This window comes from Phalacrocorax aristotelis, chromosome 2 (assembly GCF_949628215.1).
Source record: "Phalacrocorax aristotelis chromosome 2, bGulAri2.1, whole genome shotgun sequence".
Classification (NCBI taxonomy): Eukaryota; Metazoa; Chordata; class Aves; order Suliformes; family Phalacrocoracidae; genus Phalacrocorax; species Phalacrocorax aristotelis.
This window is the reverse complement of record NC_134277.1, coordinates 18,499,609-18,512,470: the sequence shown is the minus strand read 5'-3', so window position 1 is coordinate 18,512,470 and position 12,862 is coordinate 18,499,609. Positions and strand designations below refer to the sequence as shown.

Genomic DNA, 12,862 nt, shown 5'->3' with positions numbered 1-12,862 from the left:
GGGAGTACTTACTGTGCATAAAAACAGCTTAGTGCTTGATTTCACTTTGGTTTTACAAAGGGATACATGATGAGTCTTAATGATGACTATAGTTGTTCCTCTTCAGAACATCTCTCTAAAGGTTTTATTTTCATCCATCACTGTAGTATCTGAGCAGCTAACATAAAGTAGTATTCATCTATTCATAGCAAAGTTTCAGGGAAACTCCATGTGGTCTCTGGCACTTCCCCCATTCCATTCCCCCCCCGCCCCCTGTTTGAGAGGGCATGCACAGGATCAAAATTTTTTGGAGATGTTTTGGGGCTTGATTTTTGTTCCCTTTTTTTGTGGTAACTTGGTAAATAACAGCTTTTGGACAGAAAATTTCCAGTGTTTTTTGATACATACTTTTGTTGCATTTCCAGATTTAGCCAATACTCAGTAACTGGTCACACAATTTCTGCTTCGCTGTCAGTGATTCATCTTGAGCTTTGCTGTGTAGCTTTCATAGTGATTTCAAATGGAAACCAATTCAATGCCTGTAGACTGTGATTCACTGCTCTGAAAATTCTGTATCAGTACTATGTCACAGAAGTTAATTTTTGAGTGACTTGTCTTCCAGTCTGTTGTCCCTGTTAAACAGAGACGTCATGAAGGAAGTAGAAGGATTCTGCCCTGTCTGCTGGGTCTCATGCAGCTGGTCAGAAATCCACATGGAACAAAGGCAGACCCTGGCTTTGTCACACTTGCTGCATCTCTCAGAAGAAACACTCCACAGCTGCAGATTTGGACTGAATGGTTTGATAACTCCTGCACGGATTTTTCCAAAATTACAAATATCAGTCACCATCATTCATTTGATTTCCAACAGGTAGCTCATTAAATTGACAGTAACTTATGTACTGTATTTTCATCCAGTGTAACCCCTACAGGTTTAAGACTACCTCATACACACTTAGCTCTTATTCAGTGAAAGCTCCTCTGCCCTACTGACATGTCACAGGATGAGTTGTCACTGATGAACACAATAGAATTTACGGGTTTATAGTTTTTGGACTAACAGCTTAAACCTGAGTTACTTTTTCTCTTTGTCCTGAATCAAGGTGTGATTCTTTCTAGTGAACCCTTGCCCTGTCATGTCATGGCACAGCGTCTTCCATGGTGGTTACCCAGGAGGTCCACGGAAGTTCAATCACCTCCACCATATCCCTTCGCAAACTGCAGCCAACAGAAGCTACACGCAATCTTCTTAAAGCTACATTATGTTTAATCTTCGAGAGAAAACAGGACACCAAGAAAAGAAGGATTTGAAATTAAAATGTGAGTCAGTTTGTCTTCCCTAAGGGTTTCTTGTGCTGCATTAGGAGCCTAAGCAGACCTTTTCTCCTGAAGACTTATGAATCATTGCAGTCTGAGGCAGTTCTGACTCCTTGTAATCATGCTGTAAAACCTCCAGGTTTGAGCCTTTTGGGAGAAAATTTTTTCAGGCTTAGCATTGGGCCGAGTTGCAGCATCAAGGCAAACAGGCAGGAGATGCAAACCAGTGGGAGTTATTCTTCCCTCCTGTGTACATTGCCTGTCAAACCTGTAACGTAGTCCATTAAGCTGATGTGGTGGTCAGTGTTTATAATAATTCTAATACATTCAGCAAGTAAGTCACAAAAAAGGGTTTAACATTAAAGTGTTGGTCAAACACACACAAAAATAAGAATGCAGATCCATTCTGTGCGTTTTCATTTCTTCTTCTGTTACTTTTCTTGCCTGGCTTTTCTGAAGCCTTTGCTTCCCTGTCATATTTATTTTTCTGTCCATTTTCTTCATGTCTTATATTCTCTGAAAGTCACTGCATTTTAATGTACATATAATAAATACATAATCTGTTACATTTAACTTAGTTACAGACAATCTTTATGATTTCTAAACTTAAGCTCTAGCTTTTTAGATTTGGTATTGCGGGGTGATCTGCCAAAGTTTCTAAAAAAGGTTAAAACCAGAATAAAAACAAGACTGTGAAGAGCCCCACACAAAATCTTGAAAAACGTCCTAAAGATGTAGACTTTTGCTGCAGCCAGGACAACAACTCCTAATATAGTAGAAACTGCAATATCAAGTAACCTAGCAGGGACAGAGCTTTGCCCTTTTACTGGCTCATGACTCTCCGCTCGTAACAGAGACATAGGTAATACGAGCAGAAAAATCTGAAAACCCTGTACAAATTACCAGGCTGATCATGGATATGGAATCTAGACTGATGTTCCAAAATGTCACAAAACCAGCAAGACCAATTATAGCAGAAGCTATAGAAAAAGTCACCCACAAGCAACACAGTGGGTTGGGAGTAAGCAAAAGGGAGACAATGAGCATTGCCCTGACAGTGACTACAACGTTCTGAATGGTGTTCTGCACTGTTACCAGGTACTGATCATAGTAGGTGAACACTGGCTGGTACGCCATTAGTGGAATACTGCACCACTTGGCTGTCTCTCCTAACTGAGAAGATCACTTGAACATGAGCCAACAGTGTGCCCTGGCAGCCAAGAGGGCCAACCGCGCCCTGGGGTGCATCAAGCACTGCATTGCAGCTGGTCGAGGGAGGGGATTGTCCCGCTCTGCTCTGCGCTGGTGCGGTCTCACCTCAAGTGCTGGGTGCAGTTTTGGGCACCACAGTACATTAAGGATATAAAGCTTCTAGAGAGTGTCCAGAGGAGGGGCACAAAGTTGGTGAAGGGTTTAGACGAGAAACCATATGAGGAGCGGTTAAGTCACTTGGTTTGTTCAGTGTAGAGAAGAGGAGATGGAGGGCAGTCCTCATCGCGGTCTGCAGCTTCCTCACAAAGGGAGGAGGAGGAGCAGGCGCTGATCTCTTCTCTCTGGTGACCAATTGTAGGGCCCGAGGGAATGTCAGGAAGATGTTCCAGGGGAGGTTTATGTTGGATATTAGGAAAACGTTCTTCACCCAGAGGGTGCTGGAGCACTGGAACAGGGTCCCTGGGGAGGCAGTCGCAGCACCAAGCGTGACGCTATTCAAGAAGCACTTGGACAATACTCTCAGAGATATGCTGTAATTCTGGGGCTGTCCTGTACAGGGGCAGGAGTTGGACTTGATGATCCTTTTGGGTCCCTTCCAACTCAGGACATTCTAAAATTCTTCTCATCAATGGCTGAAGTCGTGTTCACCATCTGGATGAAGAAACGTGAAGCTTCTATTTTATCCAGAGTCTTGTTAATGCCCCAGTCAAAACTGGGAACAATTTGGAACAGTCTAGGTAAGTTACTAATGAAAAGAATCTTACTGCTAATACTTACCAAACCACTTTTGGCAAGTCTTGTGTATACTCTCAGCCATGACTCTGAGAGGTTCTTATCTACATAGGAAATGTCCTCTAAATTCTGTGTGCAGTTCTCCATGCCAAGACAAACAGCATCATTCCAGTAATCTACACTTTCAGTAATGAACCATGACCCTGGGTCTATATGCTGAGACGTATTTGTCATCATTGCAATAGTATGAAATAATGTAAGAGCCATCACTCGCCAGATTTTGAAGACCAATGCGTTCCCTCATCTGAGTACATCCATCAATACTGCCAGTCAAATATGCTGTGTACAGCAACACTACAAGTAGCTTGATCCATTCATTTGTAAAAACAAAAGGACCATAATACTTTTTAAAGAATATGCTCACTGGATGTTCACTTTCTGGCTGAGATGACTGCCTAGAACAGTTGCCTATACAGCAAGCATTGTACAAGCAGGTCTTCTGAGCCTGACCTTTACCTACTCCCACAGGCATACAATTTAGCCAGTGCGGTTTCCTTGCTTCCTTTTATAATTTAATACAATAATTGCCCCAAAGAATGGTGTATATATAGCAGACAACAAAAGCAGTGCCTCTATAGAGGCAAAATGATCTCATGGATGGAAAAGCAGTGCAGATGCCAATGAAGAAGGCCAAAACATCTGAGAGTGGTGATCCTCACAGAAAGTGCTGCTTCCGTGTCTCAGCCAACTGAGATTTAACACCGGATTTCTCCTTTTTCCTTGAACTTTGTTCCCAGGAAGTGATCATTATGAGCATGTCATCAATGCCAACTCCTGCAGGAGGAAAAGTTAACACCGCATTGCAAATGGCAGCTTCCACTAACACCCATCAAAAGTACAAAATGCATCACATTTAAGTCTGCATAAAATCTTGAAAAAGAAAGTTAGGGTATTAACATTGCTTTAGTGCTGATGCAAGTTAAACAGATACAGGAAAACAGATCCTTTGTGTGTAGCTGAATTTATTACATTTCAGAAACTCCTGGTGACCTGATGGGTTGTTGATCCCTCACCCTACTCTGCTGAAGGACTGAGCACACCTAGTCCACCTGTGACAAGTGTGTTGTATCTGCTGTCCAGGTGTCCAGTGATTGCATAGATTTAAATACATCACTGATTCTGATGCTCAACTATCCTTATTACTGGAAGTGTCCCCTACTATCTCTAGAATCTCATCGTTATCACTGCAGCAAATTAGACCGATAATTTCTTGCTCTGTGTTCAGCAGGCAGGGAGAGCAGTTGCTATCACACGGGAGAACAGCGATCCCACTTTTCCAGTGACCTGCCTTTTTATGCTCTTGCTCTCCACTTACCTTCTCTCCAGTTTATCTTTGAGCATTTATTCATTATTTATTATTCATTTATCTTCAAATTTATACTGATGTGCCTGCATATATTACCTACCAGAGTCCTGGGAAACCCTGCCAGAAGGACTGGGTCCTGGGCTAGAGGTACCACCATCCATGAGTCAGTATAAAGTACTGGCCGTTTTTCTCATTCAGCGATGTCTAAGGCCAGCCAGATGGCCTTTACCTCTGCAAACTGACTTGATTCACCTTCTCCTTCAGCAGTTTCTGCGACTTGCCATATAGGACTCCATACAGCAGCCTTCCATCTCCGGTGCTTTCCCACAAGACGACAGGACCCATCAGTGAACAGAGCATATTGCTTCTCATTTTCTGGCAGTTTGTTATACAGTAGGGCTTCTTCAGCACGTGTCACCTCCTCCTCTGGTGATATTCCAAAGTCTTTGCCTTCTGGCTGGTCCATGATCAATTCCAAGATTCCTGGGCGACTGGGGTTTCCTACTCGAGCCCGCCGGGTGATCAGTGCAACCCATTTACTCCATGTAGCATCAGTTACGTGGTGTGTAGAGGGGGCGTTTCCTTTGAACATCCAGCCCAGCACTGGCAGTCGGGGTGCCAGGAGCAGCTGTCCTTCAGTACCAACCACTTCTGAAGCAGCTCGAACCCCATCATATGCTGCCAATATCTCTTTCTCTGTTGGAGTATAGCAGCCTCGGATCCTCTGTATCCCTGGCTCCAAAACCCTAGGGATTGACCTCAGGTCCTCCCTGGCGCTTTCTGTCAGAGGCTCCAGGTAGGGCTGTTCTCCTTGGCTGCAGTGTAGAGCACATTCTTTACATCTTGTCCTGCCCGGACTGGCCCAAAGGCTTGTTGTTGCTCAGGACCCCTTTTGAAATTGTTCTTCTTCGGGGTCACTTGATAGAGAGGGCTTACAATCAGACACTCATTTGGAATACACATTCTCCAAAAACGCACAATGCCTAAGAAAGCTTTTGTTTCCTTTTTGCTAGTTGGTGGACACATGGCTGTTATTTTGTTGATCACATCCATTGGGATCTGACAACATTCATCCTGCCATTTCATTCCTAAAAGCTGGATCTCCTGTGCAGGTTCCTTGACCTTACTTCATTTTATGGCAAAACCAGCCTTCAGAAGGATTTGTAATATTTTTTTCCCTTTCTCAAAAAACTTCTGCTGTGTTGTCCCATACAATGATGTCGTCAGTGTATCGCAGGTGTTCCAGAGCTCCCCCCCGTTCCAGTGCAGTCTGAATCAGTCCATGGCAAATGGTAGGCCTGTGTTTCCACCCCTGGGGCAGTCAATTCCAGGTGTACTAGACACCCCTCCAAGTGAAAGCAAACTGTGGCCTGCACTCTGCTGCCAGAGGGATTGAGAAGAATGCATTAGCGATAGCAGTTGTGGCACACCACTTGGCTGCCTTTGACTCCAGTTCCTATTGATATTCTAGCATGTCTGGCACAGCAGCACCCAACGGTGGAGTGACTCCATTCAGGCCACGATAGTCTACTGTTAGTCTCCACTCTCCATTAGGTTTCTGCACTGGCCATATAGGACTGTTGAAGGGTGAGTGAGTCTTGATCATTCCATGGCTCTCCAGTCAACAAATGAGCTCATGGATGGGAATCAGGAGTGTCAGTTGGTGCAATATTGCTGCCAGTGCACCATTGTGGTGGTGATTGCCACCTGTTGTTCTTCAGCCATCAGCAACACCACAACAGAAAGGTCTTCTGAGAACCTAGGCAAGGTGGGCAACTGTTTAATTCCCCTGTCTCCAAGGCAGCTACACCAAAAGCCCACCTGTACCCTTTTGGGTCCTTGAAATACCCTCTCCTGAGATAGTCTATGCCAAGGACACACGGAGCCTCTGGGCCAGTCACAATGGGGTGCTTTTGCCACTCATTCCCGGTTAGGCTCACTTCGGCCTCCAATACAGTTAGCTCTTGGGATCTGTCTGTCACCCTAGAAATACAGGTGGGTTCTGCCCCTATATAGCTTGATGGCATTAGGGCACACTGTGCACTGGTATCTACTAAAGCCTTATACTTCTGTGGGTCTGATGTGCCAGGCCATCGAGTCTGCACAGTCCAGTTAACCTGGTTGTCCCTTTCCTCCACCTGGCTGGAGGCAGGGCCCCTCTGGTCCTGGTCATAGTATTTATTTCTCACTTTCTGTAAATGTGAATCAGAAGTCCCTTTATTAAGGTTGGAAGTAGGATCAGCCCTTTTACTTTGGGGAACTGCCCACTGGAAAGTGGAGCAGCAATTTTCCTGGAAGAACCCCCTTTTGTGATTGTTTTTCCTTGCAACTCATGTACCTATGCCTCTAGGGTCGAGGTAGGTTTTCCATCCTACTTCCTCATGGTCTATCCATGGTCACACAGGTAAAACCATAGTGTGTCCCATGGTGTGTATCCACTATATCCTCTATCTTGAGCAGAAGGATGCTTACTCCTAATGGCTGAGATACTGGTCGGTACAGATGGGGAGAAGGATATATCCTCTTTGAGTTGCTGGAACTCCCAGGACAGTTTTTCAGACAGTTTTTCCACAGCCAAGACGTAGACCCATAGGGAGGAAGAAAGACTTTCTTGTATTGCCAGAGTTGGCCAGCCAATTCATCCACTGCCTGTTCCTCTCTGTCTTTCCAGGTCATTACTGCCAATGAGTTTACATGTGACAATGGTGCGCTCCACATGGGTCCTGTGCACCGGACTTAATCTGCATCTTTGGATAACTGCTCATTGTTCAGGCCATCATAAATCACCTCCATCATGGCTAAGTCCCTCAAGTACTGGATACCTCTCTTTATGGTGGTCCACTTGCCTGGGTGACCTATAACATCTTCCTTGAAGGGATACCTTTCCTTCACTCCTGACAGTAGTCACCTCCAGAGGCTGAGGGCTTGTGCCCCTTTTCCAATTGCATTGTCAATGCCCCCTTCTCTAGAAAGGGATCCCAGCTGCTTGGCTTCCCTACTCTCTAATTCCAGGCTACTGGTCCTGTTTTCCCAGCATCAGAGCAGCCATGTGATAATGTGCTTACCTGGATGATGACTGAAATCTTTTCTGCATATCTCTCAGCTCACTCAGGGATAGGGATCAGGTGGTTACCATCTCATTTAAGGGTTCTGCCTCTTCCTCCTCATATTCTCATGATGGCCCTGGTTCATCTTCATCCCTCACTAAAGGAGCTGATTTCTTGTGTATTTCTTCTTCTGTATAGGGGCAACTGATACCGGGACGGGTTGGTTCTCTGGTTCAGCTGCAGTGCCTGTCACCAGGGTTTGAGTAGCTGCAGTGCCCGTTGTGGGGATAGATCTCTAGATGGTATTATTAAATAGTTGTTTAGCCCTAAACAAGACCTGAACCACTTTCAGGAGACATAGCAATAGGATCGCGCTGGTTTGAACATCCCAAGGGTATTAAAAATTCTCAAGAGCTGTTATAGCTAGCCTGAAGGAGTGAGCCTGGCCATGGCTCCTTACCTGGGTCTAGACCCCACCCATGGGCCGATGGCCTGGCCTTGGCCTGTCCCCATCCCCATGGCCATGCCTGCTGCCTGTGACTGGGGCTGCCCCCACTGCTGCCCTGCTCCTTGGCTGGGGTGGTGGGATGGGCCCCAGCTGCCTGCAGGAAAGGCTATTGCCATGTCACTTTGCTGGAGAAAACAAGCTTGACAAAGGCCTTTGATTCTTCTCTGGTGGCCAGATGACAACTATCAAAAATAATTTCCTATGCAACAGAAATTCCATTTCCAATCTTCTCAATTCCTAAGCATTTATTCCAGTTGTCATACTGAGCTTTTCTGGACTTGGCCATGTCACTTTGGTTTGCTCCTCCTGAGAGAAGGAAGAAGCTCTTGCCTCTGGAGAAGCATTAGAACTGTTTGTGATGTACCAAGGGTTGAAAACAACAAAAAGCCAGAGGTTAATGTTACAGTCACCTTATCTTGGCTGGCTGTACTGGGTCTGGCTGGGATGGAGTTACCTTTCCTCATAGTAGTCCATATAGTGCTGTGCTTTGCATTTGTGGCTAGAATGGTGTTGATAACTCACCACTGTTTTGACTATTGCTGAGCAGTGCTCACACAGTGTCAAGGCTGTCCCTCCAACCCTCTCTCCAGAGGCCAGTAGCCTAGGTGTAGGAAAGAAGTTAGGAGAGGATGTATGTGGGGCAGTTGACCCAAAACGACCAAAGAGATGTTCCATATCATATGGCATCATGCTTAGCAGTAAAAACTGAGAGGAGGAGGGAGGGGGCATTCATCATTAAGACATTTGTCTTCTGAAGCAACTGCTATGTGTACTGAGGCCCTGTTTTCCAGGGAGTGGCTGGACATCACTTGCTGGTGGGAAAATAAATCTCCTTTGCTTTGCTTTGCTTTGCTTCTGTGTGTGGCCTTTGCTTTTTTCCGTTAAACTGGAACCCATTAAACCTCAACCTATGAGGTTTTTTCATCTTATTTTCTCCCCATCCTGCTGAGGAGGGGGAGTGAGAGAGCAGCTTGGTGGCCATATGGAGGCCGGCCACCACACTGGCACAACTAACACAGCAAATCCTTTCCTGAAACCTAAACTAGTGCTAATGCCACCGCCAATGTCTTGTGTCCATTTCCAGCTAACAGCATTCAGCATCCTCCTTACTGCAGGGCAAGCCCTCAGTCTTACTAGTGCCACAGGAAGATAGTACTTTACCTTCTTACTTTAGCATCAGCCTATTAACTTCCTTATAGATAGATTGGCAAGGAGTCTTCCATCTGAATATCTCAGTTTCTAAACATGCCTTGTTCTATTGAAAGCACAGCAGCCCTCCCTTGGAGCTGGAGCACTCTAAGTGTTCCTGGGAAATTGTTTATGTGAATAGAGTTGGCCATTTTCTAACAGTGCTCAGCATCTTGACACCTGCTGCTGATGTTTGAGCTTTCTGCCTGTTTTATTGTTTGTCAAAACAATTACAAAACCCACAGTTTCTAAAGAAGGTAAAAAAGTCTGATGCAATGAGTAAACCAGAAGGGGAGTAGGTACATTTTTTGCAGTGAGTACTTGGAATAGAGTCCAAGCCCTAGTCCCTGCAGTGGGTATGGTGATGGACTGGCCATAAACTGCCTCAGAAATCAATTGTCTTTAGCAGACAAAGGCAATACGTTGTCTGACATAGTGTAGGCAAAAAGTTTCCCTTGTTTTTTAGCAGTGCAAAGTATAGTGGAGATAGAACTAGTATTTAAATGAGAAACATATTCTGGAGAAGAGAAGAGAGACTGTGACTCATCATATCTACCTTTAGCTGCATTTTAGGAATTCCCTGTTGTTTCCTGTACTCATGTAAAGGAAAAAAAAAAGTGTGAAAAAAATTAAGTAACTCTTCCTGTAGTAGGCCGCCTTCTCTCTCAATGAAGTACCAGCTGAATTTCCAGTGAAACCTACTGTAGCCAAAATCCAGAAATAAAGAGCAGTGGTGCATGAAGGGGTTTCCATAGTTACCATTACTTGTAGATTGACAAACTTAGTGAATGTTTCCAAGAGAAAATTCAAGGAAATTTCACTTTTCAGATACCTGAGGCTTTCTGTTTTAGACAAAAATCACACTTGGTACATCCAGCCTAAAACAAAACTCCTAAGATGTAGTTTTTCTATTGATCTGAATACTGCTTGTCTGCCCCTTTTAACATCACATGCTGGTAACAGTCTGCAAAGCCCTTGGTCAGGTTTCACTACTTCCAGGCTTAGGTGGCTGCTCTGCAGGAGTTTTATAGTTGGAGTTTTCAGCTTCCTCATCTGACATTGCCTTTGTGGTTTTTTTGGCACTTCAGGTGTTTTGCATCTGGCTGATTTGTCATCATTTGGTGATGCTGGCAAACAGAGTAGTTATTTTTATTGTGAACCGTATTCATCTACACAGGCAGCTGTATTTTACTGAAACTCAGATCTGGATCATAAATTCTCATCTAGATTATCACCACTTATTCTGCCATTCAACCACATCAGCAGTTACCTTTCAGAAATGAGGTCATGTCTTATCTGCAAATAGTTTAGATTGCTTATGTTACATGTTTCACTTCTGGCCTATCTCTGTCAGATAATAATACCTATTGGTTATAATTATTGTTATCATTATGGGTTGCTTACATAAACTTTAAATCAGTAAATGATTGTTGTGTTTTAACCTGTCAGGCAGCTAAACACCATGCAGGCGTTCGCTCCTTCCCCCCTCTCAGTGGGATAGGGGAGAGAATCGGGAAAGAAAAAAGAAAAAACCCTGCTGACTGAAAGACAGTTTAACAGGACAGAAAATGAAGGGATAATACTACTACTACTACTAACAACAACAACAATAACAATATGACAACAACAACAATATTGATGATGATGATGATAAAGGAATATACAAAATAAGTGATGCACAATTCAATTCCTCACCACCTGCTGACTGATGCCCAGACAGTTCCCTAGCAGCGGTCCCTCCCCCCACCCAACTTCCACCAGTTTATATACTAAGCATGACATCGTATAGTACAGAATATCCCTTTGGCCAGTTTGGGTCAGCTGTCCTGGCTGTGCCCCCTCCCAGGTTCTTGCTGGCGGGGCATGAGAAGCTGAAAAGTCCTTGACTAGTGTAAGAACTGCTTAGCACCAACTAAAACACCAGTGTGTTATCAACATTATTCTCATACTAAACACAAAACACAGCACTATACCAGATACTAGGAAAAAAAAAATTACTCTATCCCAGCTGAAACCAGGACAACGATCACCCATGCCTTTGATGAGATGCTCATAGCTCTTCACTACAGAAGTTGTTAGGGATGTGCTTGACCCGTAAACCAAAGTAGCAGTAGCTTGGTACAGGCTCCAAAGGAGCTAAAGAGGTAAAAAAAAATAGGTTTACCTCAATAAAACCTATTGTGCCTTCTCTTTTTTGATTGAGGTGCATTCCACTCATCCCCAACAAATTGGTGTACTTGGCAGGATAGCAAGCTGTGGAAGAACAGCTAAAAGTGGCCAGGGGGCATATAAAGAATGGAAAAGTGAAAGGAATAATTTGCAAAATGTTAGGTACCTGTTTAGAAGCTTCTTATCAAGATAGGAAGAATTACAGTAAAAGGAAGCCTGGCCTAAAAGAAGAAATAGAAGGCCAAAAAGAAGATGAATTAATACTGCATTTGAAAATTGAGAAGCTGATGGAACAGTTACAAGAAGAAAAGGAGAAAACACAAATGTTGGAAGAAAAGATCAAAATGATGCTCATGCAGGCCCCGCATCCCCCTAACCCCATGCAAATTAGGAAACTAATAGTGTCCCCAGTGGATTGGGATGGGGATATTTGGGGTGACCCTGATGACCATGAAGAAGGAAATGTTAGCCTCTTCCCCCTTTTGATAAGACTGGGCCCATCATTAAAGCAGAATACTCTGGAGGACCTCAGGGAGGTGATCAGCAATACACTATGCAAAGCACTCCACGGGATGCATTACAATTGGCAAAATTACATGAGAAATACAGCAGAAAGCCAGGTGAAACTGAAACTGAATACTTGTGGTGTGTCTGCTTCTCTGGTGGTGACAGAATAATGTTGAGTGGAGACAAAGCAAACGGTTAGTAGTTTTCTTAACCTAGGACCCATCTCAATAGATGGAGTGCATTCTATCACCAGTAGGGTAGTCTACCGGGCTGGGGAAATAGGTGCCTTAGATCAAGGTGAACCTTCTATGATCCCCATCCGTTCCCCAAGTGAACTCTCCACTGCCGTCACCAAAGCCGCATGCAAACCAGCCATGCACCAACATGAAGAATCTGATGATACCCTGATATCCACTACTATAGATTATACCATGTTAAAACCACTAATTAAGGGAACCCTCGCAATTCTGAAACCCTATTGCAAAATAGGATAAGATTTAAAAATACATAGAGCAAAACAAGGAATTTGGCAGTGAGAACACTCACAGACAATTACCTACATGGGCAGAATTAATGCACTGTATTGTAAAACATGGCTGTGAAATGGGGTGGGATGATCTGTTGACGGAGAAATCAGACCCAAAACCTCGAGCAGGAGATCACTGAGTGCAACGAGTAAAACAAACACCCCCACAGGGAACAGGATCTATACCAAGGGAAAACAGGCCTCAAGACCCATAAGCAGAGTCTCAGGAGTGGAGAAATGAACTGTGGAGGAAAGCATTGGCACTAGGCATTCCCAGAGCCACAATTAAGGGACAGTCTTCTAGCATTATC

The 12,862-nt window shown here is 44.3% G+C and overlaps 2 protein-coding genes across 2 annotated transcripts; both read right to left on the bottom strand.

The window, feature by feature from the left end:
• Positions 1-1,874: 1,874 nt before the first annotated feature.
• Positions 1,875-2,791, bottom strand: LOC142054068 (patched domain-containing protein 3-like). The gene is given in 3 exon segments (XM_075086266.1): positions 1,875-2,135; positions 2,137-2,465; positions 2,746-2,791. Coding segments are annotated over 3 exon segments (636 nt in total).
• Positions 2,792-3,108: 317 nt separating this feature from the next.
• PTCHD3 (patched domain containing 3) lies at positions 3,109-4,767 on the bottom strand. Its single transcript, XM_075086265.1, is given in 5 exon segments — positions 3,109-3,433; positions 3,435-3,789; positions 3,792-3,838; positions 3,840-4,074; positions 4,707-4,767. Coding segments are annotated over 5 exon segments (1,023 nt in total).
• Between the last annotated feature and the right edge of the window lie 8,095 nt (positions 4,768-12,862).